General features: G+C 56.2%; 2 protein-coding genes across 5 annotated transcripts; both read left to right on the top strand.

Moving 5' to 3' along the window:
- The first annotated feature begins 511 nt into the window (after positions 1-511).
- Positions 512-11,663, top strand: HDHD5 (haloacid dehalogenase like hydrolase domain containing 5). Of its 4 annotated transcripts, none has more exons than XM_019959966.2 (8): positions 512-641; positions 4,158-4,361; positions 5,206-5,318; positions 6,177-6,270; positions 7,257-7,290; positions 9,855-10,029; positions 10,873-11,061; positions 11,166-11,663. In XM_019959966.2, exons 1-8 carry the CDS (start codon positions 531-533, stop codon positions 11,449-11,451), a joined length of 1,206 nt encoding a protein of 401 aa, XP_019815525.2. In that variant the 5' UTR covers positions 512-530; the 3' UTR covers positions 11,452-11,663. The 4 variants fall into 4 exon arrangements, with proteins under 4 accessions (XP_019815525.2, XP_070646455.1, XP_070646453.1 ...); XM_070790354.1 differs by having other exon boundaries at positions 526-641; positions 4,009-4,361; XM_070790352.1 differs by having other exon boundaries at positions 532-641; positions 3,611-4,361.
- Positions 11,664-19,670: 8,007 nt separating this feature from the next.
- TMEM121B (transmembrane protein 121B) lies at positions 19,671-23,780 on the top strand. Its single transcript, XM_019959965.2, has one exon. It carries the CDS (start codon positions 19,773-19,775, stop codon positions 21,291-21,293), a length of 1,521 nt encoding a protein of 506 aa, XP_019815524.2. The 5' UTR covers positions 19,671-19,772; the 3' UTR covers positions 21,294-23,780.
- Positions 23,781-25,501: the final 1,721 nt, after the last annotated feature.

The raw sequence follows: 25,501 nt of genomic DNA, 5'->3' as shown, positions 1-25,501 counted from the left end.
ACAAGGCCAAATAGAACAAAGCTGCCTAGAGTAGAGGGTTAAGGGGGCCAGGACCCCGGGGGAGAGTGGCAGGGTTGTGAGCTCCTGTTCCAAATGGGCTACAGCCCTGCAGAGTGGGAGACCCATGAGGTAAGGGCTTCCAACGTTGATGGACCCTGAGGGTAAAATAAATCAGCTCGGTGATGTAAATCAGCGAAAACCAAATGCTGTGTGAGCTCACTTACATGTGAAATCTAAGAAACAGAATAACCAAGCTCACAGATCCAGAGAACCAGAGAGAGACTGGTGATTGCCCGAGGCGGGGTGGGGTTGCGAAATGGGAGAGGCGGTCAAGAGGTATAAACTTCCCATTATCTGATGAATAAGTCCGAGCTCGGACGCGGTCCCCAGAGACCCAGGCAGAACTACAGCTCCCGAGATGGCCCGCACCAGCTCCACGCCCCCGACACTGAGGCGAGACTACAACTCCCGTGGTGCCTCGGGCGCCGCCGGCCTCTGATTGGCTGCGCGGAGCGCGCAGGCGGCGGCCCATGGCTGCGCTAGGCGAGGCGGCGGCGCGGTGGGCGCCGGGGCTGTGGCGGCGGGCGGTGGGCACGGCCGCGTGGCTTCGGGGCAGGCGTTTCGCGAGCGGCGGAACGCAGGTGAGGGCGGCGGATACGGGGTGGGCTGCGGGAGCCCGAGGGGCTTCCTGTGCCGGACTCGGAGCTGGGTTCCCGACCTCTGAATGTCATTCCCACCTCTCCCGCCTTGGCCGCGAGTGCCGACGTCACGTCCCCTGCGGTCGTGCCAAGCGCACAGCCCCGGGGGCGCCGCGTGACCCCGTCGCTCGCGGGGGCGACCTGGGGGCTGGGGACTCGGGACCCCAGGCAGGACCCCAGCCCCCCGCGTCCTGACTTTCTCCACTTTCCTGGTGGCAAGAGTAGGAGGAGGGGAAGTGATGCCGCTCCTTTCGGGGTCAGCCCTGCCCGGGCCACGCACTCCCCGTGTGACTTACGGCAAGTTACCGCCGCCCCTTGGTGTTCACAGCGGACACCGAAACCCTCGCGTGCTTGAAGCCCACAGCTGGACCCCGCATCCGCGGACCCACCAACCCACTTGGTGTGTGAGGTTTGTCATCAGCAGTTGGTTGAATCCAGGGCTTGCCTGGTGGTTCAGTGGTAAAGAATCTGCCTGGAATGCAGGAGACATGGGTTCAATCCCTGAGTCAGGAAGATCCCCTGGAGAAGGAACTGGCCAACCACTCCAGTATTCTTGCCTGGAGAATCCCATGGACAGAGGAGCCTGGCAGGCTATATAGTCAGTCCATGGTTCGCAGAGTCAGCACGTCGGCGTCAGGGCTAGCCCTTAGCATGTATTGTTTTTACAGAGGCTACCAGGGGCACTTTGTGTGATGTAGTACCTGTCACAGGGACTGCAGGGATGCAGCTAGTTGGAGTGGACAGTGTCCCAAGTGGTGGTTGTGCTGCTGTTGAAAAACACATCCACCAGTTCCAGATAAGAAGCAGAAACACAAAGGAGCATCTTAGTTGTCCCTTCATTTCAAACTAATCTTAAAATCACACTTTTAAAAATTGAAGTATAGTTGACTTACAGTATTGTGTTAATTTCAGGCATATAGCAAAGTGGTTTAGTTGTGTGTGTGTACTTATATATATGCATATATACACACATATGTATGTTTTTTCAGAGTCTTTCCCATTATAGGTTATGGCAGAACATCAAGTATAGTTCCCTGTGCTATATATCAGTTCCTTCTTTATTTTAGGTATAGTAGAAATCCACACATTTTAGCACTGCCACAAATATGAACTTTAATTAGAAAATCTAGCCTGATACCCAGGACTAATTTTAAAAAAATGAAGTGATATAGAATAAAAATACAGAAGAGAATGAAAAGAAAAAAGAATGAGAAGAAAAAAAATCTAATCCTGTTGCCTTTGCTCTAGGAAACTTCACTTCAAAAATTAATAGATGTTATTTTTTAGAGCAGTTTTAGGTTTTCAGAGAAGCTGAGCAGTAAGAATAGAGAAGCCCCAGACCCCAGTCCTCCCGTCTCCTGCTCTTAATGATGGAGGGGCCTTGACTCAGTCGGTGGCTGGATGCCTGTTTCTGTGACTGCACACACCCGATGGTTGTAGGTAGAGGTCACACACCCACAGGAATAGATGAGGCAGGGTCCGGTCATTGCTAAATTGTCCTGAGACCTTCTTGTTCTCAGTAGTGGGGTCTGTGGATTCTTATGTCTCAGAGAGCAAATGGTGTAACTATTTAGAATATGGCCACTAAGAGCAGTGAAACTATGGTCAGCTTTTGCCGTCATCAAACAAGCTGTCTTGTATTTTAACTGTGTATTTAAAAAAGAAATGTAAGAACAGTATTATGAACTGCATAGGCGCATTTTCCAGAATCAACAGTTACTAACATTTGGCTGTACTTGCTTTGCTTATCTCCCTCCACCCTCTTCTATTTTGTGGCTCTAAGAGTTTGAAATGAATCCCTGATTTCTTGTCATTTCAACCCTAAATTCTTCTCTGTGCACTTCTAAGAAAATAAGGATATTCTGAACATAAGCACAATATGTGTGCGATGAGAGTGGCTTGACTTGGCTGACGCAAACAAAAGGAAAATGGCAAACAGGTTAGGTTGGATTTTTCTGACAATTTAAAAACATCTTGTATGTTAATAGTTCATAAAATAAAAGGTGGGATGAATTTTTAAAAAGAGGATAGTGTTCAACTTTGTAAATCCAAGAAATGCAGATTGAGAGATTTTTTTTTTAGCTTTGAAATTAACAAGACATTTGATTCTTAACAAACTCTTTGATATTGTGAAAACCTCTTTGGCAAGGGCTCCAGGGTCCATGTGAGCTGATACATCTTGTTAGTAGGTGTTCTGTCATTGAAATGTCTGTACCCATTTGGCTTACTACTCTTGCTTTTAAGAATCTAGCTTGAAAAAAAAAAAAAAAAGAATCTAGCTTGAAATGTCCATAATATGGAAAAATCAGTAAGCATGAGGAGGTTCTTTATAACGTAATTTGTAGCAGCAGAATATGGGAAAACCTAAGTGAGATAAGGGAAACCTATATTAGTGGAATATTCACTCAGAATATTATGTAGCCAGAAACATGGAGGATGTAAGGCTGTATGTACTGATGCCAATAGAAAACCAAGAGAGACCAGTGAAAAGGAGATGGGAAGAAAAGCACAGCATAGTGCCATTTGTGTGTTGGTGAAAAGATGAGAAAGTAGCACCATCCGGGAAGGGTTTCCAGAAAATACCGAGAGGGGTTGGCCCTGGGTGGAAGAGGAAGCAGGAAACAACATTTTTTCTCTATATCATCTGTAGCGATTGAGTGTTTTTTAAAAGCTCTATGTGTGTTGTTACGGTAAAACTTAAAAGGTGGTTTATGAAGGCTGTTGTAACAGATTAAAATGTTTCATGTCAAGCAAAAGAACAAGACACAAATCATACGTATAAGGTGCAGTCTCAGCCACGTAACACACAGAAGACTAGAAAACGGCGATTAAAACAAATCCTGATCCGTCGTGTTCAAGTCCTGGGCTTATTTCTGAATTTCTCTATTTTCCAATTAAAAAACTTCCTTTAGGGACTTCCCTGCTGGCTCGGTGGTAAAGAATCTGCCTGCCAACGCAGGAGACAGTGATTCGATCCTGCTCGGGGAAGATCCCACAGCCTGTGGAGCATCTAAACCCGTGCACCACGACTGCTGAGCCTGTGCTCTGGAGCCGGGGAGCTGCAGCTACTGAGCCCACCCGCCACATCAACAAGAGAAGCCACTGCAGTGAGAAGCCCACACATCACAACTAGAGAAACACACAACTAGCTTTCTCGCTGCAACTAGAGAAAGCGCTTGCAGCAGCAAAGACCCAGCACAGCCATAAATAAATAAATGAAAGAAATCCTTTATATCAGTTATGCAAAGCTAACTTTAACCAAGTAGTCTGTGCTTAAAAATACCTGAAAAGGCCTAATTCTCTATTGCAGATGGATCTGCCTGGCCAGCAACCCCAAGTTGTCCTCTGGAATCCGCGGCCCGGGCTGGCCCGAGGGTGGGGATGAGGCCTCCCCCCACGCCTCCCCACCCCGCTACCTCTCTGCCTGACTTGGGCCGCTCTCGTCTCCTCTCCGTGCAGAGTCCACCCACTTTTGGGTTGCTGTTGGACATTGATGGGGTACTGGTGAGGGGCCACCAGGTCATCCCCGCCGCGCAGGAGGCCTTCCGCCGGCTGCTTGACCCCCAGGGGCAGCTGCGGGTGCCTGTGGTCTTCGTCACAAATGCTGGGAACATCTCACAGTGCAGTAAAGCTGAGGAGCTGTCGGCCCAGCTCGGCTTCCAGGTGAGGACCTCCCCCCACCACGGAACCCCCTCTCCAACACTGACTGCGCCCTTTCCCCGGGGTGGGGCACATTGTGGATGAGCCAGGGTAAACCTCCCAGACCTGCTGGAAAAATAACTTGAAGCTTGAGGCCAGACTCAGGGGGAGAGCCCCATTGGCAGAGTCCTCTTTTATGAAAAAGAGCACTGTGGACTTGGCCATTTCCATCTTTCCTCCTGGGCCTCGGGGTCACGTGTTCCTAAGTGTCCATGTGTCAGGGGAACGGTGAGGTGACAGCTCTCTTTTCTCATGAGTAGGATGGCACAGTTGCGTGAGCTCTTGCCTCTCGCCCGCCGGCAGCTCCCACCTCCCTGGCATCCACGTGGCGTGTGTTGGCAGTGGATCTGGGTTTGGAAAGAGCCCTCACGAAACCTAGAGAGTAGAGCCATTGCCAGGTGGCTGGGACACTGCTTGGGGACAAGGCCGGTTCCTCCCCTGGTGTCCAGACAGTGGGGCTTTGAGGTCACCATTAGCACAGATACTGAGAAGCCAGGTTTTATTGAGAATTGAAAACTGTCAGAGGCAAAGGCAGTGACGAAGAACACTGAGCTCGTGCACGAACTCTGTGGTTCTCCAGCAGGGCTGAGAGATCGGGGTGTGGGGAGCGGGGCGGGTGGGGCCTGTGGTGGCCGCAGCTCCTGCTAGCTCTGCTGTCCGGGCCCCTCACCCATGTTGGGGTAGCTCCGGAAGAGTTGGACCCCCTCTGGGCCAGTTTCTCCTCCCCGTGTCCCCACTGCTCCTGACGCTGTCCTCGCCTGCCCTCACCTGCGTGTCGTCTGCTCTCCCTCTCTTGGCTGCCCTGCAGGTGGAGCCTGACCAGGTGATCCTGTCCCACAGCCCCATGAAGCTCTTCTCGCAGCATCATGACAGGCGGATGCTGGTGTCTGGGCAGGGGCCCCTGGTGGAAAACGCTCGAGCGTATCCTGCTGCTGCTTCCAGCTCTGCTGTCCTCGCCTGGCCAAGGGAACTGGGGCCCGGCTTGCTCGGTGCCCACGGGAGGAGGGAGGGCAGCTCCCAGGTGTCCAGCCCTGGCGTCCGGGGGTTCCTGAAAGCCAGCTCACCGCCTTCAGCCCACTGGGCAGCTCCCTGGAGAGTCTGACTCACTGTAGCCCGAGAGCCCAGGCGGTTCTGTGGTTCAGTTTGGGCCCCACAGCTCCCTGTGCTCGGTGCGCGTCTGCGTGGAGCTCACCCCCAAGCGTGTGCTCACCCCCAGGAGTGTGCTCATAAGGGTCAGTCCCCGCTCTGAAGCAGTCTGTTCACTTGCTGCTCCTGCAAACCTGAGCTGAGCACTGCTGTGGGCAGCCGCGCCCTGGGGGCCAGAGCAGCACACGGCTGCTGCTTCATCAGGGCTCCTGCTGGAGGCGGCGAGAGAGGCCTTAGGACAGGACCACAGCAGAGAGCGCTGGAGGGTGAGGCTGCAGTGTGTCCCCCGGACTGAAGCCGGTCCATCGTCCAGATGTCATCCGGCCTGGCTTCTCCAGGCTCTGGCCAGCCTCCCTGTCACCGAGGAGTCTTCTCTCAGCTGTCCTCAGAGTGCTGGTGCTCCGGGCTCTGGGCCAGTTGGAGCTCGGGGATGGGGCTTCCTGCGTGCCTCTGCTCGGGGGATCCATCACCAGTCCCCCTGCCTGCATACAGTGTCTCCTGGCGTGTGCTGGCCTCATGCGCTCTGTCCAGGGTTGAGGCAGGCTTGATCGAGTCGGGGGTGCTTCCTTCACTTTCAAAGGCATCTCCCCCTACACCCTGCCCTGGCCACTTTGCTTCCTGACCTTGCTGCAGACTGGGTTTCAAGCACTTGGTCACAGTGGACGAGCTGCGGGCTGCCTTCCCTGTGCTGGACATGGTGGATCTGCAGCGGCGGCCCAAGACCACGGTAACGGGACACGCTCGGGCCCCCCTCGCTGACCCTGCAGCCCCGCCCCCAGAGAGCAGGTTCCTCGCAGGACACGACTGGCCAAGGACTTAGTCCCTAGATGCGCGGGGTGAGGACTGTTCTCTCTCCTTCCAGAGTCCTCTCATCCCTTCCAGCTGGCAGCTTTGTGCTTTACCAGCTCTTCCAGAGTCGCCCGGGAGGACCCTGGCCTTTGTAGAGTTGATCGCGTCTCTGCGGTCCTGGAGCCCCTTACAGAGGGCTGTCCTGGTGGGACAGCTTCCTGGGAAAGCAGTTCTGAGCATCTGTGCCCAGCTCCTTTTGGGTTTGGTTCATACTTGAACCTTCTCTCCTGGCCAGTGGTCATGGGGCCTGTCGCTGACCCTCTAGGGTGACTGCTCTCTCCTGCCGCCCCTTCGCCCTCCTTCCCCGTGTGAGCTCTGTGTCTCCCACTCTGCAGCGTGATGACACAGTTGTTACAGAGCAGACAGGCCTACTTCTGTTGGTCTGCATGGCTCTCGTCCTGCCCCGCCTCCGAGCCATGTGCAGTGTGTCCTCAGCCAGGCGTCGCCCCAGCTCTCAGGACAGCGCAGTGACAGCCCCCAGGGACGTGCTCGGCCCAGGTCTCAGCTGGTCGTTAGCAGAGCCGAGACCTGGGCAGCTGTTCCTGGAAGAAATGGGCCCCAAGACTGCAGTCAGTGGGGCCCCGCCCCCGGAGTGACGCCAGGCTCCTGTCCCTCCTGGGCTCATCTCGTTCTCGGCCGCCTGATTCCAGACTCTCACCTCCCATCCTTGCTGCAAGAAGACAGTGGAGCAGCCGACCCCTGGCTGACCTTCACACGTGGCGCCCCCGCTGGGTGCTGTCACCCTCTCCCTGAGGACCTTCTCCTCGGCCTCGGCCACACCGAGGGTCCCTCTGTCATCACGCGTCCCACCCCCTGGAAACCAGGTGACCATGGCATTGACGGCCTCTTCTTGGTCTCTTGCAGCCGCTTCCAAGGAGTGACTTCCCTGCGATTGAAGGTAATGAGGTCCCTGCATGATGCGGGCAGTGTGGGCGGGGTGCTGGACGCTGGGCTCTGGTCTCCATCTGCCATTCACCACCTCTGAGACATTAGCTGCTGCTCATCTTTCCTTCCCCATGCCACCTGCCTCGTTACTCCAGAAAAACCGTAAAGGTAGAAAATCTAACTGGAAAGGTGCCTAAGGTAACCTGGCCCAGTGTTTCTCAGCCCTGTTAAACCCAGTTTTGCCTGGGCAACAGAAATATTGTATGGTCACACTTACTATCCCAAGTGATCTCATAGATAATACAACTTTCCTGTACACAAACGTTATGGAGAAGGAAATGGCAACCCACTTCAGTATTCTTGCCTGGAGAATCCCATGGACAGAGGAGCCTGGCAGGGCTACAGTCCGTGGGATCACAAGAGTCCGACACGACTTAGTGACTACATCACCACCACCACTGTACACAAAGGTCAATTCACTCTAAAGCCAGAATTGTATGAAGAAATAAACAGTTTTTAGTAAGGTAATCTGCATTTCAGTATGTGATAATTACCCAAGAGAACATAGTTAAGTAGCAAAATGATCGTAGCAAAATGATGATAGCAAAACGATCATAGCAAAAATAGAATCCCCGGGAGTGTCACAGCTATAAATGCAGTGTGTTCATAGGTAACGTAGGTGTGCTTCGGTGTGACAAACGCAGTGTGTTCACAGGTGTGTAAGTGTGCTTCATCGTGCCAAACGCAGTGTGTTCACAGGTGTGTAGGTGTGCTTCGGCGTGACAAACGCAGTGTGATCACAGGTGTGTAGGTGTGCTTCGGCGTGACAAACGCAGTGTGATCACAGGTGTGTAGGTGTGCTTCGGCGTGACAAACGCAGTGTGATCACAGGTGTGTAGGTGTGCTTCGGCGTGCCAAACGCAGTGTGTTCACAGGTGTGTAGGTGTGCTTCGGCGTGACAAACGCAGTGTGTTCACAGGTGTGTAAGTGTGCTTCATCGTGCCAAACGCAGTGTGTTCACAGGTGTGTAGGTGTGCTTCAATGTGCCAACGCAGTGTGTTCACAGGTGTGTAGGTGTGCTTCAGCGTGACAAACGCAGTGTGATCACAGGTGTGTAGGTGTGCTTTGGCGTGACAAACGCAGTGTGATCACAGGTGTGTAGGTGTGCTTCGGCGTGCCAAACGCAGTGTGATCACAGGTGTGTAGGTGTGCTTCGGCGTGACAAACGCAGTGTGTTCACAGGTGTGTAGGTGTGCTTCGGCGTGACAAACGCAGTGTGTTCACAGGTGTGTAGGTGTGCTTCGGCGTGACAAACGCAGTGTGTTCACAGGTGTGTAGGTGTGCTTCGGCGTGCCAAACGCAGTGTGTTCACAGGTGTGTAGGTGTGCTTCAATGTGCCAACGCAGTGTGTTCACAGGTGTGTAGGTGTGCTTCGGCGTGACAAACGCAGTGTGATCACAGGTGTGTAGGTGTGCTTCGGCGTGACAAACGCAGTGTGATCACAGGTGTGTAGGTGTGCTTCGGCGTGCCAAACGCAGTGTGATCACAGGTGTGTAGGTGTGCTTCGGCGTGCCAAACGCAGTGTGATCACAGGTGTGTAGGTGTGCTTCGGCGTGACAAACGCAGTGTGTTCACAGGTGTGTAGGTGTGCTTCGGCGTGCCAAACGCAGTGTGATCACAGGTGTGTAGGTGTGCTTCGGCGTGACAAACGCAGTGTGTTCACAGGTGTGTAGGTGTGCTTCGGCGTGACAAACGCAGTGTGATCACAGGTGTGTAGGTGTGCTTCGGCGTGACAAACGCAGTGTGTTCACAGGTGTGTAGGTGTGCTTCGGCGTGCCAAACGCAGTGTGATCACAGGTGTGTAGGTGTGCTTCGGCGTGACAAACGCAGTGTGTTCACAGGTGTGTAGGTGTGCTTCGGCGTGACAAACGCAGTGTGTTCACAGGTGTGTAGGTGTGCTTCGGCGTGCCAAACGCACTGTGATCACAGGTGTCCTGCGCCCCTCGCGTCCCGGCCCCTCCCTCAGCCCTCACTTCGAGTGTCAGTCCTGTGACAGTGAAGACAACTCCCCGGGGCGTGCTGCCCAGCGGGCTGCGGACTGGCCAGTGCCTGGTCTTGAAGCCGGTGCTGGCAGCCTGTGGGCAGCTCAGCCTGCGTGCTCTGCCGGGTCTCAGTTTGATCCTCCGCACAGCAGTGAGTGTCGTCCTTATGTAGTTGAGGAAGCTGAGGCTGAGACATGCTAAGAACTAGCCTACAGTCTCAGAGGGATGTGGGCAGCGTCAGCCCTGTGACCCTGTCTCTCCACCGTGTTGCCAACTGGCCCTGGGGCTCGGGGGACATGACCGGGTGGCTGAGGTGCTGGGCAAGGGTCGGTCAGCAGGGGCTGTTGCTCCTCTGCTTTTAACCCTCGGGGTGGCCCGGTGGACACATAAAGGAGCCCTCAGGAGCTCCTCCTGGCTCGGCTTTGTCCACCTCCTGGGACCCGTGCCCTCTCCAGGGCCATGCACCCCGGGGAATGGCTGGGGCCAGGCATGGTGGGACTCCCTGAGCCCTGGCTCACAACTCCGTGCTCTGCAGGGGTGCTCCTCCTGGGGGAGCCTGTGCGCTGGGAGACGAGCCTGCAGCTGATCACAGACGTCCTTCTCAGCGACGGGAACCCTGGCACGGGTCTGGCGACGGCCCCCTACCCCCACCTCCCTGTCCTGGCCAGCAACACGGACCTCCTCTGGATGGCCGAAGCCAAGATGCCCAGGTGAGGACACTAGGTCCCCGCCTCAGCCCTGGGTCCCCGCTTCCAGCTGATGGTGGCTCCTCAGCCATCCAGGTGCTCTGAGCTCAGACTCCTTCGTCTAGGCCCCGGGGTTGCCATGGTAACCTGGCCTCTGGGAGAGGTCTCCAGGGTCACTTCACATACTGAGTAGTAAGGGAACACTGCCGTTTACTGGGCACGGAAGGTAGATCCAGGTGGGGGTTACCCCCGCTTGCCTGCCAGAGTCCAGCAGGACGACTCCTTTCGGCCCTCGGAGCGCGAGCGGTGCTCAGGCCCTGTTGTCCGCACCCTCCCCTCCCTCCCTGCCTTCACCCGAGGTGCTGGTCTCCCACTCCTTGGTGTCCTTCTGCCCATAAGACGCGGGGAAGGGAAGAGGATTTTGAGGCGCGTGGCTCCGGGGAGGGCCCTCACCCTGCATGGCCGGGCTGCGCACAGCACGGAGCACGGTTTTGCTGACCCGCAGGTGGCCTCCTTGGAAGGGCAGCTGCTGGCACTTCTGGGCTTGTCTGGGGCCACAGGCGGACAAGTGACGTCTCCTCCACCTGCCTCCAGATGAGCTGTGCGAGGCCAACCCCGAGCCGCTGCGTAGCCGCCCAAGGGGGACAGGCCACTGTGTTCGCTCTCATTGCTTTTTAAAGTGTGGTTCCACAGCTCGCGGTCAGGCATGTCTTCTGGAACGTTCTTCCTAGAGTTCAGGTTTGCTGACGCTAGGTGAAGGGAGTGGGTTATGTAGGACCAAATGGCAGGAGGCGACTTATCGTTGATAAAGCCAATTTGGTGTCACCTGTTCATTCAGTGATGTCAAAATTGAAACCTCCCTGGCAGGTTTGGCCACGGGACCTTCCTGCTATGCCTGGAGGCCATTTACCGCAAGCTGACAGGCCGGGAGCTGTGCTACTCGGGCCTCACAGGCAAGCCCAGCCTCCTCACCTACCGGTACGCCGAGGGCCTGCTGGCGCGGCAGGCGGCGCGGAGGGGCTGGGCCACCCCCATCCGGAGCCTCTACGCTGTGGGGTGAGCCCCCCTCCTCCCCCGTGCTCGTGCCCCAGCCCCCTCCACCCCGAGTGGACAGCACCCTGCCCGCTGCCACCACACTGAACCGGGTCCTCTCTCCCCAGCGACAACCCCATGTCCGACGTCTACGGGGCCAACCTGTTCCACCAGCACCTGCAGACTCAGCAGGAGGGGGCGGCCCGGAGCTGCGCCTCCATCCTGGTGTGCACGGGTGTGTACGGTCCCCAGGCTCCCAGCCCCACTGTGCCCGCCCTGGCCAGTGAGGGGTCTCCATTCCACGGACACCGGGACTTTGGCTTCAGGCCCGAGCTCCTGCAGGCAGCCCACGTGGTCAGCGACTTGCACGAGGCTGTGCAGCTGGTCCTCCGCAAGGAGGGCTGGGCTCTCTAGGGCCCAGGGATGGGGGTGGGCCTGCCAGCTGTCCCCCGCCGCTCCCCTGCAGACAGCGTCCTCACCCGGTGCGGGTCTCTGCCTGCTGCCAGCCTGGGCCGTGATTCTTAGACACTATTTTGTATGGTCTTTTAAGTTACTTCCCAGAGACTTTGGACCTATTTTTTTTAAGTGAAAATAACTGTACAATAATAAATATTCATTTTGCTGTGTCTTGTGATGCTCTGTCTGGAATGCACTAAAGAGTCCCGTGGGCAAGTGGAGTGGGTGACCTGAGGCATTGGTGAGAACATGGACCCCTGCCCTTTGCAGTCTGGGCCTCGAGCCCCGTCTGTGCAGGACTGAGTCTGGCCCAGGCCTCACCACGGACTTAACCACTTCCCTAATGTGGAAAGAAAGAGGGGCCTTTCCTACAGTGACTCTAGAAACTGTCTCCTGTTCCTGGCTGCTCTTGCAGTCATCCCGGTCATCCCGTGCCTGTCTTCCAGGATTGTGGCTCCCACTCACCGTGTGCCGCCCCCAGCCAGCCCTGGTCCCCGTCTTACTGCCCCTGACATAGCCCACTGCTCCCTCCCTCCTTTTTTTTTTTTTTTTTTCCCTCCCTCCTTCAGACTCTTCCCTGGGCTGCTCCTGGGAGGGGCGAGGGGGAGGGCGAATGACATGTGCCCCGTCCCTGAGCAGGACCATGTCCACAGGCCCTGCAGGAGGCCCCCCCACCTCCAGGCAGCAGCAGCTCCTCCTCACATGCAGCCCACCCTCGCCTGCAGACCCCTCCAGCCCTAACGCCCCTCACAGGCCCAGTCAGGGTGGAGCTTTGACCAGCTCTCTTATCAGGTCCCTGCAGTCAGGCCCTCCTGCCTCCGGGCTTCTGCACTCGCCATTCCCTTACTTCCAACATCCACGAAGCTCCATCCGTTTTTCAGGATCTGGGGATGTGACCCCCTCAGAGGGACTCCCTCAAATTCCTGTAAAAACAGGGTCTTCCCTGCTGCTCCAATGGGTAGGGCTCCAGCTTCCATTCCTGGGTGGGGAACTCAAATTCCTGGTACAGCAAACAAAAACAAAACCAAAACAAAACAAGATCGCTCTCCCCGCTGTCCTGCATCATCTTCCCTGAGGTCCCCATCACCCGTGACCTATGATCACTCCTTACTCTACGTCTTCTAAAAGACGTGCTCTGTGCACTGTCCATGCTGGTGCCTTCTTGGGTCCCCTCACCCACATGCTGGGTGCTTGGCAGGACTGCAGACCCACAGGCAGGCGTGGCTTCTCTCCCTCCTGTTCCTTGGGGGAGGGCAGGGGCCCCACCCGCAGTGATCCCCACTCCTCTCCAGCTCCTTCCCATCTGTAGATGGTGGATGCCATGAAGGAGCTGTTGTAGGTACCACACTGTGCTGTTTAGGATTTTCTTCAGCTGCCTGTCTCAGAAGCCTGACCACAGCATCTCCAATGCTGTCTGAACATCACGGCATTCGGGGCAGGCATCTCAAGGACTCTGTTGCCCACCCTGCTGGCCTGCAGGCCTGCCTACCTGCGGCATGGATGGCCTCAGCATCTCAGCCACGTTCCATGGAGAGAAGAGGGCGAAGATGGAGCAGGTGGTGCTGGAGTCCCTTTAAAGAACTTTCCTGCAATGCATCTTCCCCGGTGGTCCAGTGGCTAAGAGTCCGCACTCCTAATGCCAGGGGCCCAGGTTCTATCCCAGGTCAGGGAATTAGATCCCACATGCCACTACAGGAGTTCCAGTCACTAAAAGATCCTGCAAGCCACAACTAAGGCCTGCGAGCTCTCCCTGGGCCCAGGAGGCCCCCAAGAGTGAAGGGAGAGTGCAGCAGGAATGGGAAGCCACGCTGGGTGTGGCCGTGTGCAGGGTCTTGCCGGAGCCCCAGGCTGAAGGGATGGGGTGACAGTGTGTGTCTGCCCCCAGCTCTGCCCTGTGGCTGGCAGCTGCTCTCTCTGTGGCCCTTTCTCTCCCTTTCTAACACTTGGTTTTTCCTGAAGGTGGTAGGAGCCCTTCCAGGTGGGGTGCAGGAAGGAAAGGTGACCGCAGGTCACTCACGCAGGTCAAGGACAGGGCGGGCCACTAGGCTGCAGACTGGTCTCCTTCCTCTGGGGCTTTGTCCAGACCTTGGAACCAAATCCACAACCAGCTGCTTCATTGCTCAGCCAGACTGAGTGAAAAAGTTACCTTTTTGTGTTTCAAAGGAGCCAAGTGAATACAAACAAGACTATGAGTCAGTCTGCACGGGAAGTAAGCACATGTTCAGAATAAAGTGATCAGCCCAGAGCAGAAGCGGACCATGCGGTGTCCACGTGGGTCTCCAGCCCTGACCTTGGTGCTGGAACCCCACCCTTCCTTCGTGTCCCTGTGGTGCTGGCAGCTTCTGGCCTCCCAAGGACACCCCTAGGCTGAGGCAGGTGGGGAGCCAGTGGGTGGTCAGGCCTCCCCAGGAGCTAGGGTTGCTGTAGCAACCGATGCTGCCTTGAGGGCGGATTTTTAAAATATCTCGGCTAGAATAGCTTTGTTCCTCCAATCGCTCTTGTCACTTCCCCCGTACCGCGTGGTGCAGGGAAGCTGGGTCGTGCGGGGATGCCTGCCTGCTCTCTGCCGGGGACTCCTGGCAGCTTCTGCCAGGGGCTGGAGGTGCGAGGATTGTCTCCGGCTGTGAAGGGCTGCGAGGCTGTCAGGGCTTCAGCTTTTGCTTCCAGCCTCCTCCAGCTCTTGGTTCCAAAAACCTTATTTTCTCTTTTTTCGGGAGACAGAGAAGAGGGGTCTGGTTTGAAAGCCGCCTCCCTCCTCCCACTGTGGACCTCACTCCTACCAGACAGCTTCAGCATCCAGGACCTCCCTTTGGAGCCCGAGGCAGGTCTCATCTCGTCTGCTTTTTCTTGTGTGTTTCTAACTTCCTCTTTGGCTTCGTTTATTCACTCAACAAATGCCTGCAGAGCACTTACTGAGCCCCTGAAAGAAATGAAAAACTGCCTAGTTGTGGAGAAGTTCCTGTCTTCACCCTGGATTTGGTCCTATCGGATTTCAAACATTTTAAAAAGGTTACAGTAAATTAAGACAGTGTTCTCTTGGCAGAGGGTGGGATACAAACCAATGGGACAAAACAGCACTCAGAAACATGTACATTGAAAATACGGCTTAACGCACTCAAGGTATTTCTCGCTCGTTTCATAGCCTGATGTGGGCCAGGTGCTGCCCTTGGCCTTCCCCTGCAGGTGGTGACTCAGACATCCAGGTGCCTTCCATCTCTCATAACAACTCTATGAAGGAGGTGCTATTAATTATTGTTCCCATATTACAGGTGAGAAAATCGAAGACAGATCAAGTAACTTGACCAAGGTCACCCAGCTTCTGAGTGGTGGAGTCAGGAATTGAACCTAGTAGTCTAGGTCTAGTGTGTATACCCTTAACTACTATGCCAGCTCCTTTATCACTATACGATGAAATTCTTTATTTCATAAAGATATTCTCGAGTATAAAGTTTAATTTTTTCTAATGCGAATATGGTCACGCCAGCTTTTTAAAGGCATTTTCTTTTTATCATTTTTATCTATTTCATTTTTTGGGCTGAGCTGGGATTTCGTTGCTGTGGAGGCTTTTCTCTAGTGGCAGCGAGCAGGAGCTGGCCACTGGCTGCTGCTCACTGCGGTGGCTTCTCTTTTTGCAGAGCATGGGCTCTAGGCGTGTGTGCTGCAGTAGCTGTGGCCTGTGGGCTCGGTAACCGTGGTTCCTGGGCTCTAGGGGATGGGTGCGATAGTTGTGGCGCGTAGGTTTAGCTGCTTCGTGGTGTGTGGGATCCTCTGGGATCAGGGATCGAACCCGTGTCTCCTGCATTGGCAGGAGGATTCTTCACCCCTGAGCCACCAGGAAGCCCAAGTCATGCTAGCTTTTTTGAGTTAATATTTGCTTGGTTTATTTATATAAATGCATTAAAATACATATGTCTACATTTTTCTTCAACCTTCACATTCAACCTTTCTTTGTCTTTATGTTGTAGAGATAGTTCTTTTATTTGCTAACTTATTTTTGGTTGTGGTGGCGCGTTGCTGCGGTTTGAGGGCTGTCTCTGGTTGCGGTGCGCTGGGTCCTCTCTCGCTGTGCAGCACAGGCTCCAGGCGAGCGGGCTTCAGTAGTCGCAGCCAGGCTTAGTTGCCCCGGCATATGGAATACTCCCAGGCCAGCGATCGAATCAGTGGCCCCTGCATTGGCAGGCGATTCTTACCCACTGTGCTACCAGGGAAGTCCCTGGAAATATTTCTTATAAAAGCATATAGCTTGGAATTAAAAAAAAATTGAGCCCAATCATCTCTCTTATTTAACAGGACACTTATTGTGATTGCGGATATATTTAACTTTATTTTTTTAAACCATCCTTTGCATTCTGGCTTGTGTTATTTCTGATGAGAAGCCTGCTGTCAATCTAACTTCTGTTCCGTGATTTACTGTCATGGTGTCTCTGAAGATCCTTTCCTGTAGATGCTCTCTGGTTTCACATCCGAGCATCTAGCAGCAGGTTTATTTTTATTCATCCTGTTTAGGATTCATTGTGATTCTTAAATCTGTGGATTGGAGAAGTTTTCACCAATTTTAGAAAATTCTCAGCTGTAATTTCTTTATTATCTTTCCCTGACATTTTCAAGTTTCTCCTTCTGGAATTTCTATTAGGCATATTTTGGATCTTCCCAATCTACTCAATTTGTCTTTGGAATATGTTACCACTGCTAGCTCTCTCTACTGCATTCTAGAGATTTTCTTCAGATATATATTTTTATTCATTTTTGTTGGAGCATGGTTGCTTTTCAACGTTGTATTAGTTTCTTCTGCACAGCAAAGTGAATCAGTTATACATACATCCCCTCTTCAGATAATATTATTAAAGTCACTAAGTCTTTTTAGGTGTATCTAATGTACTGCTGGAGAAGGCAATGGCACCCCACTCCAGTACTCCTGCCTGGAAAATCCCATGGACGGAGGACCCTGGTGGGCCACAGTCCATGGGGTCGCTAAGAGTCGGACATGACTGAGCAACTTCACTTTCACTTTTCACTTTCATGCATTGGAGAAGGAAATGGCAACCCACTCTAGTGTCCTTGCCTGGAGAATCCCAGGGACAGGGGAGCCTGGTGGGCTGCCGTCTATGGGGTCGCACAGAGTCGGACACGACTGAAGCGACTTAGCAGCAGCAGAAATGTACTGCTTAATACACCTATTAATGATTTTCAATGACTATATATTTGAAATCTGAAGTTCTTTTTAAAAAAATATTTTCATTTTTTGGTACTAAGAGTTTTTTTTTCCCTAGTATAATATTTAATTCCTTTAACAATTTTAAAACTGTTCTTTAAAAATATTTATTTATTTGGCTGTGCCAGGTCTTAGTTGCAGCACATGGGATCTAGTTCCCTGACCAGGGATTGAACCCTGGGCCTCCTGCACTGGGAGCGTGGAGTCTTAGCCACTGGACCACCAGGGAAGTCTCTTAAATGGTTTTTTGAGTTATTTTCTTAGTAGTTGCTCTAAAGCTAATAATATGCATTGTATCTTATGGTTTATACCAATGTAATTTCAGTGAGAAATAGAAAACATGCTTCTATGTATTTCATTTCTGTTCCCCTCTTGGTATTTTATGTCTTAAAGAAGCTGAGATCTAGTCTTCCTCTACAGGAGAGAATCTATATATTTGTAAATCTGCGGTATTAAACCTTGGTGCTGGGGGTGGGGGCGATCCTGCCCACTGAGTTTCCTGGGCTGCTGAGCTGACTGGGCCTGTCTTCTCCCTCTCAACCCATTCTGGCCTCCCCGCTCCAGGTGGACGAGGTATCAGGTCTCCAAACAAGCTCTACCTGGTGTCCCCCTCTGCCCCCTGGCATTTAACAGGTGCTCAGGGAAATGGGTTTTGGATTGAAACTTGCTTAGCTTGTCCCCCACTCCCAGGCTGCCATCCTAGGCTTATGAGAAGGAGTGTGGTGGGCAGGTGAGGACACTGGGCTGGGAGTTGGAGGTCTGGAAGCAAAGTGCCATCCCTCTGTCTCTGTCCCTGGGTATTGTGTATGAGACGTAAGCACAGACCCTGAGAGCCTGGGAGCTGCTTGGCGAGTGTGTCTTCCCTTTTCCAGGTCCATGTGGGATGTTTGCACTCAATTTATATACAATAAAGTCTTAACTTTCTTCTTTTCATCCCAGCCACATCTTTGTCAAGCTTCTCCCAGGCTGAAGTGAAGGCTCTGTGTGTGCATGTGTGCGTTCGAGTGTGTAGATTAGACATAACCCACTGCAACACCGAGGAGCCTCCGGGACTCAGACCATTGGCATACTCCATCATGTGCCCTGATTTCTCATCCTTCTTTTCTGTGACCTTTTCATTCAGGGCCTCAGACCTGAAAGAAACGGGGCTAAAGAATCTCATTCAGAAGTTACTCTAGGGAGTCCATTCCCTAGAAATGCAAGGATAACTTCAAAGATCTGGTACAACCCAAGTTCCCAGGGAGGAGACCTATCCTCAGCAGGGGGTGGGGGTGGGGGTGTCTGGGCGAGGGCTGGCATGATGGGCGAGGGCAGGAGGTAGCCAAGTGGGTGGCTAGAGTAAGTGGGCCTAGGCTGGGGTGAGGACAGAGCCATCAGTGTTCACTCAGGAGCCCAGTTCTTTGCCTTCATCAGCATCTCTGCTTCTCCTGCTCGGTTGACTTGAGCAGGAATTATAGGCCAGTTTTCAGGTTAGCTGCTGGGTGGTGTTCTCCCTGAGGGGAGGCTGGGAGCCTGGCTGTAATCACTCCCATTAGCAGTTGGCAGGTCCCCAGCCCACTTTTTCACCTGGACCTGCTGTGACACTCACGAGTGCCCCGCCCCACTGCCCCGGGTGGGTGGCCTCGGTGCCAGCTGGCAGGGCTAAATCTCTCATGCCGTGAAGCCTGTGCCCAGCTCCAAGGACCGCTGTTCCCAACAAGAACTGCTTGGCTCCCTGGTGCTTGGCGAAGCCCAGAGCTGTTGGGCAGCAGAGCTCCCAGTGTGATCTTGGGAAGGGATCCAGCCCAGAAAACAATCAGGAGTGGCCTGAGCTGGTAGGTTCCCAAGGGTGGAGAAATGAGCAGTTGTAATGATGACACTTACCTTTCACACGTTCTGCACCAGAAACTGTGCCAAACCCTCCCAGCTCATGACCTCCTAATACAACAGCCTGGGAAGGCAAATGTTGGTCCCCTTTTGCAACTGGGTAATCCGAGGCTCAGAGAGATGAAATAAGACCACACAGCCCCAGTGGTAGAGCTGAGACCACCAACCCAGGGCTCAGCTCCCCCGCCACACCTGTTGGACCCACATGAGGACTGGACACAGAACGTGTGCGTGCTGGGGGTGTGCTGTGAAACCTCACGTCCACCTGTGGACTGGCAGGACAGAGCGCTGGGCGCGTGCTGAGTGTGAAACCCCACGTCCACCTGCGGACTGGCGGGACAGAGCTCTATGCACTGCCTGGCTACAGCATTCAGCATCACTGCTGTGGTCCTTTGAGTCCGTCGACACACCTGCACCTCTAGGGGTTTCTTTATTTTTCCTCTGCAGCTACCTCTTCACGGTGATTCCCGTTCCTGCCTTATGAACCTCAGAGAATACCCAGCGCCAGCTTAGCTGGGGCCACACAAACCGTCCTCTTTCTGCCCCTTTCTTCCCAGCGTTTGTATTCAGAGAGCTGCTCCGGCCACTGCAGATTGGTACCTCCCCCGGGGTGCCCACTGAACCAAGTGGGCAAGGGACATACATATGTAGAAATATATGTCTGTTTATGGTCCTTGTAATCAGTACGGCCTGACTCTCCCCGTGGCTTTTAAGGGCCTTAGGGAGAGGCAGGGTGGCCCAATGGGGAGTGGAGAGGGCACTGGAGGAAGCAGAGGCCAAGTCTACCCTGGTGCCTGCAGAGGTCCGAGCCTGGTTGCTGGCAGGCACGATATACACTGAGACCAAGGCCACCCGGTCCCTAAAGCCCAGGGGTTCAGCGGGTAGGACCTCGCGATCACCTCCCATCTCACCTCCGCGTTCCCACGGGGCGCCCCCGAGTCCCCACGGGTTCCGAGGCAGCGTCCTCCCCGCTCCGCGCCACCTCCGCGCCCAGCAGCCTCTCCCCTTCTTCCCGCCGACCCCGCGGCCCGGATCTCCCCCTCCCAGCCCCGAATCCAATCCCGGTCTCCCTGCCCCGCCCCCAGCTCTTGGCTGGGCCGCCCCGCGCGCCGTCACCGCCGCCGTCACCGCGCGCGCCCGGCCGCGGGGCTCGGCTCCGGCGCGCGGCTCCGGCCGGGGAGGCGGGAGGGAGCCGAGGACAATGCGCCCCGCGCCCGGCGCCCCCCGCGCGGCCCCGCCCCCAGCCCGGCGGCAGCCCCGGTTCCTGCGCGGCCGGAGCGGCTCGGGCAGCAGCGGCGGCCCCGGCGGCAGCAGCGACAGCAGCGCGGGCGCCGAGCGGGAGGACGACGACGAGAGCGCCAGCATCAGCAGGCCGCTGGTGTCCGCAGAGCCCCCGGGGACCCCCGCCGCCTCTCGCGCCTCCACGCCCACCTCCGCGCGCAGCATGACCGCGGCTGACCTGGGCGCGGGCGCCGGGGCCGGGGCCGTCGGGGGTGCGGGCGGCCCCGGCCCCGGCCCCGGCCCCTCCTGCCGTTCGTGCTGTGGTTGCTGCGGGCGCCGGGCCCGGTCGGGCCGCGGGGGCGGGCGCCGCGGTTGCTCCTCTGGCTCGGGCTGCCGCTGGGGCTACCAGGCGCTGTCCGTGGCGCTGCTGCTGGCGCAAGGCGGCCTGCTGGACGTGTACCTCATCGCCGTCACGGACCTGTACTGGTGCTCCTGGGTGGCCACCGACCTGGTGGTGGCGGCGGGCTGGGCCATCTTCTTCGCCAAGAACAGCCGGGGCCGTCGGGGAGGTGCACACGCCCACCACCCGCATCACCCGCACGCCGCGCCTCTGCACCTGCCGGCCGCCCCCGCCGGGGCTGCGGGCGCCAAGGCGCGGGGCGCGCGCGGGGGCGCGGGTGGCCCGGGGCCGGCGGGGCCGGTCGGAGCGGCGGGCGAGTTCGCCTTCGCCTACTTGGCCTGGCTCATCTATTCCATCGCCTTCACGCCCAAGGTGGTGCTCATCCTGGGCACGTCCATCCTGGACCTCATCGAGCTGCGCGCGCCCTTCGGCACCACGGGCTTCCGCCTCACCATGGCGCTTTCGGCGCCGCTGCTCTACTGCCTGGTGCGGGCCATCGGTGAAGCGGGCGCCACCCCCGGCTCCGCGGGCCCCCTGCTCCTGCAGCCGCAGCGGCACCGCGCCGCCGGCTGCTTCCTGGGCACGTGCCTGGATCTGCTGGACAGCTTCGCGCTGGTGGAGCTGATGCTGGACGGCCGCGCGCCGCTGCCCGCGCACCTGCGCTACCTGCTCCTCGCGGTCTACTTCCTCGCGCTCGCCTCGCCGGTGCTCTGGCTCTACGAGCTCCACGCCGCCGCCTCGCCCCGGGCCCGGGCATCGCGGCCCGGTGGCTGCAGCTGTCTCCTGAGCCTCCTGGGCAGCTGCCTGGTGGACGCGCCCTTGCTGGCGCTGCGCTGCCTGCTGGCCCTGAGCTACCAGCAGCCGCTCTCTGTCTTCATGCTCAAGAACCTCTTCTTCCTCGGCTGCCGCGGCCTGGAGGCCCTGGAGGGCTGCTGGGACCAGGGGCTAACGGCGTCCCCTAGTCGGGCCAGGTCGGGCTACGGTGCTCCACCCTCCGCCCCGCCGGCGCCCGGAGCCCCCCAACTGGGCCACTGCATCTCGGAGGACGAGGGGTGCGCCCACGGCTATGTCAACACTCTGGCTGTGGCCTCCCAGAATTGAGGGGTCTGGAGTCTTGCTTTGGGGTTGGGAAACCCAGCTCCCTGTCCTCCGACCTTTCCTCACCTAGTCTAGATCATCTGTTAATGGGGCTGAGGGCCAACACGCCACTCTGAGCCCTTTGGGTCAAGACTGCTTGGAGCGAGCCAGCTACTGAAAGAAGGAGGAAAGTCGCCAGGCTCTGTTCTCCACACCCATTCTGAGTTCCAGCCTCCAGGGGCCTGGCGCCTCTGCTTCCTGCTTTTCCCATCTCACCCTGATTCCTCTCCTTTGTGGTGGAGAGTGGAGGAGGGGGACCCAGGCAGGAGGCTGGATGGGACAGCTGCTTTTAGGCTGTGGCTAGTGGCCGGTGTCCCACACCTTGAAATTGACCTGGAGTCCCCTGTTCCCGGGCTGTGTCTGTTGTGTTTCATCCGGATGATAGATGCAATGTGTGTGTGCGTGCGTGCGTGCACGCGCGCTCACGTGTGCGTGTGTTGTTTCCTTGTGTCCACCCTGTGCCACTTGAGATCAGCAGGGGATCTGGGGAGGCCCTGTCCTCCCCACCCACACTCCTCATTCCTACCTGAATCTGTGGCCATGAATTAATTCCCAGACAGAGCTGGGCACCTGGGGACTGCCCGGGGCCCTCCTCTGAGGGAGAGGCTCACCCAGGGTCCTCCTCAGTCCCACCCCACTCCTCTCAGCTGCGGGGCGGGGTCCACACTGTAAGGACCAAACTATACCCTTTCCTGGGTGAGTGAGCGTGTCTACCTCCGTGCTTCCCACTCGTGTTGCATCACACACTGATGCTGCTTGCAAAAAATAAGGACAAAGACTCAGATGTCGCATTCACCATGGCCACTGGACCCGCTGGGGTTCGGTGCCAGTGTTATTACAGGGTCTATGGAGGATCAGCCACTGGCTGCCCTCCGTCTCTCCCTCTCTCTGCGCCCATAGCTTCCATCCTTCCTGAGGCTGGTTGCGGGCTGGGTCAGGTCTTGGCTCAGAACTTGGGTCAGGTCTTGGCTTTGGTGGGGTCCCTGGATTGATATCAGTTGGGCCACCCACGGGCCCACGGGAGTAGGGAACCCGTCTCCCACCCCCTGCCTTTCTTCTGGGAAGCCTGGCGTGGATCAGAAAGGGTGGCAGTGACCTTTGTCCTCTGCTCTGGTTAAGGGAGTCCCTAGGGAAAAGGTAGACTGTCTGGAGGGGGTGGGCAAGCCCCACCCCACCCAGCCTCCCTCCCTAGCGACAGCTGGTATCCAGGGGTTGCCCACACACAGACTTGAGGCCAGGGTAACAGGGTAACAGGATGGGGTGGGGGCGGTTTGTAAGGATCTCCCCGCTCCGTGTGCTTGGGCAGCTTTGTGTGGTGTAATAAACCCCAGACAAAGTGCCCCAAGTCTTGGGTGGTGGTTTGACTCTCACAGGCTGGCTTCAGTGACATGTCACTTTTGCTTCCTGGGCCTCTGTTCTGTGCTGGGGGCCAGAGAATGTTTTGGGGCTCTTCATTGTTATGGAGGGTTGTTGACAGAAGACAGAGACACAGGAAGGGCTAATGTCCTGAGCCTCCCTGCTCTAGGGGCGGGGGCAGGGAAGAAAATGTTTGCACTGAGTGTTGGGGCTCCCAGCCCCTCGCCCACCAGGTCCAGGGTCAACTGGTTGGATTTTGCAACAAATTGTTCCTTTTTTTGCCTTCCCGCCTCTCCCAGGACCCCTCTTCTTGCCCTTTGAACTCCATGTGGTCAAAGTTCTGGGGCCCAGACCCTGGGGGAGCCCCTCTGCTCACATACCCTCTCTCCAGCGTAGCTGTTGCTCTGCCACCCACTCTCCACGTCTGAGCCATGGGGGCCCAGGCTGGCCCCTGCCCCATCCTGTTCTCCCTGCTGAGTGACACTGCGACATGTGGGGGGACCCCAACTCGGGTGTGCTGGTGGGGGGCTGCGGTGGGTTCCGATGAGCTGCGCTTCCCCGTCCGCTGAGAGACTGAGTGTGCGGCTGGTCCCGGCCGCCGGCCCTCGCTCACCTGGGGACAGACATCCTCTTCCTGACACTTGGTGCCGTCACTTGCGCTCAGGGGGTCAACCCTTCCTTCTGCCATGTTTCTCTGGAGTCCTTTTACTTACTTCCCTTGCCCCACTCACAAGAAGAGATGCCCCGGAAGTTTCGTTTTTCTTGTTTTCTAGGGGCATCTGTGGTGTGGGGGGCCAACTGGAGATGCCTGTCCCCGGGCCCACGCCCTCCGTGCAGGTCACGGAGGAGAAGCTGGAGTCGGACCCGCGCTGCTGCCTCTAATGCTGGGTGGGTCGGGCCTCTGACTCCTTCCCTGTTTGGAAAGGGCTTGGCCCAGACCCTCTGTACAGACAGCTACAGAGTCCACGATTCTTCCGGAAGAGCGGAGAGCTGGCAGTCGGAGCCTGGGGGACGGAAGTGGCACCTCGCTGGCATTTATCACTTTTTTTTTTTTTTTCTCCTCTTTTTAAAAATAAAACCAGCTTCTGTTCTGGAAAAAAAAAAAAAAAAAACTTGAGACTTGTGACAAGCTTCCTGTGCGGTTTAAGATCGTGCCTGTCCTGGTTTCCCTGCTAAACTCTTGAATGTCACCGTGACATCTGTCATCGCTGTGCGGGTCTCTGCTCACATTCTGGGCCCGCCTTGGCTGCTTCCTTCCAGGTGGCTGGCAGGCTCTTGAGGAAGTGGCCTTGGGCTTCACGCCCTGGCTCCCCTCCTTGGCTCCTTCTTTCTGGGAAGAACTTGCCAGTGGGGGAAAAGGCTGAGAAGCCAACTTCTTAAGTCCTCTGCCCTCCTCGCACAGGCCAGAAGCAAGAGTCGTTTTAGGGAAGAGGAGGGGCCGTGCTTGTCTGTTTTTAGCACAGAGAGCTGGGCGGCCTGAGGGAACACCAAATCTCTGCAGAAATAAGACCATGGTCATAGTTCTGCACAGAGAGGGCCGGAGCTGTACAAGCCGCGAAGCCCAGGCGGCTCCGCCTGTGCCTGCTCAGGCCCACCTGGCCAGCGGGATCTTCCCCATTTACAGGACAGGAGCACCTACAAACTTATAGGTGGGAATGGGGTGACGTGTGCCGAGACAGTCCTTCCCTCAAGACATGGACGATCGTAACAAGTACAACAGTCACAGAGCAGCAAAGACCATGTCTTCATGTCTCCCTAAATGCAGGTGGATGGTAAGATGACCAATCTGACTACGTTCTCGTGGCTGAGCTGCTCAAGAGGGGAGGTCGTGTCAGGGGGCTCTAGTCCTGCAGCCAGAGGCCTGGGGTTGGGTGAGCTCAGGGCCCGGCCCCTCCGGGGAGCTTCCCCTCTGCTCCTGAGCCCAGAAGGATGGAGCTGCCTGCGGGAGGCCGCACTGCAGTCAGCAAGGGAATCAGGTCTGAACCACGTCCAGTGGGCGGCCCCGGGCAGCCTTCAGACTTGGATTCTCCTTTGTCGTCTGGGTCTGGCTAAAAAGCAGGGGCAGGAGCCACATCCCGGGGAGTCCCACAGGCCCCCAGTCAAGCCCAGGCAGACTCTCCTCTCAGGCCATAGAGAGGAAGGAGCCGGGACACTGATTCCCACTAAGGTGTGAACAACTAAAGTTGACTCTGATGGGCAGGGCTGGGCAGGGCCCTCACTGAGCAGGTCTTTGCAGGAAGGCCCCTCCCTTGTTTACCTGGGAGGGGAGACTGCTCCTGCAGAGCGCAAAGGCCACAGACAGAAACCACCTTTGTCGTCTGGTTCTGGCTAAAAAGCAGGGGCAGGTAGCCACATCCTGGGAGTCCTACTGGCGAGCATCTTCTCCCTTCTGCCCGAGGCAAAGATAAGCAGGAAATGAGTAAAACCCATCACAAAGCAGGCGTTCAGAGGCCCAGCTCCAGGTGCTGAGTGGACATTTAAGTGATGAACAAAAGCCCCTCCAAAACCTGAGCACCTCTGAGGACCTTCCTGAACAGGAAAGAGAAGCTGGTTCAGAACCAGCGTGGCCTGCAAAGTCCAGAGGACCTGTTAGCCATTTCTCACTTTCCTAGAGAAAAAGCTGTGGACATCCGCACGGGTTGTATGGCCAGGGGTCCTCCCCCATCCTTGAGTCCCTTCTGTGCACTTTGCTTGGTGAGGGCCCCGAGGCGTGGGGGTCACAGTCTAGAGGACACTTGTTATCAAAGGGCCTTTCTGGGTGAGGCACGATTTCACTAGCTGTGGTTCAGAATAGCATGGAAAGCGAGACCTGGCCT

Source organism: Bos indicus, chromosome 5 (assembly GCF_029378745.1).
Source record: "Bos indicus isolate NIAB-ARS_2022 breed Sahiwal x Tharparkar chromosome 5, NIAB-ARS_B.indTharparkar_mat_pri_1.0, whole genome shotgun sequence".
NCBI classification, from domain to species: domain Eukaryota; kingdom Metazoa; phylum Chordata; class Mammalia; order Artiodactyla; family Bovidae; genus Bos; species Bos indicus.
Note: the sequence above shows the minus strand (reverse complement) of the source record. Positions and strands in the feature narration are given on the sequence as shown.

What these genes read in the sequence shown, in the direction of transcription:
- HDHD5 (XM_019959966.2), top strand. Translation starts at nt 531, where the DNA reads ATGGCTGCGCTAGGCGAGGCGGCGGCGCGGTGGGCGCCGGGGCTGTGG. An exon ending in AGCGGCGGCCCAAGACCACG is followed by an intron (nt 6,271 to 7,256) that starts GTAACGGGACAC and finishes GGTCTCTTGCAG; the next exon opens with CCGCTTCCAAGGAGTGACTT. An exon ending in CGGAGCCTCTACGCTGTGGG is followed by an intron (nt 11,062 to 11,165) that starts GTGAGCCCCCCT and finishes CTCTCTCCCCAG; the next exon opens with CGACAACCCCATGTCCGACG.
- TMEM121B (XM_019959965.2), top strand. Translation starts at nt 19,773, where the DNA reads ATGCGCCCCGCGCCCGGCGCCCCCCGCGCGGCCCCGCCCCCAGCCCGG.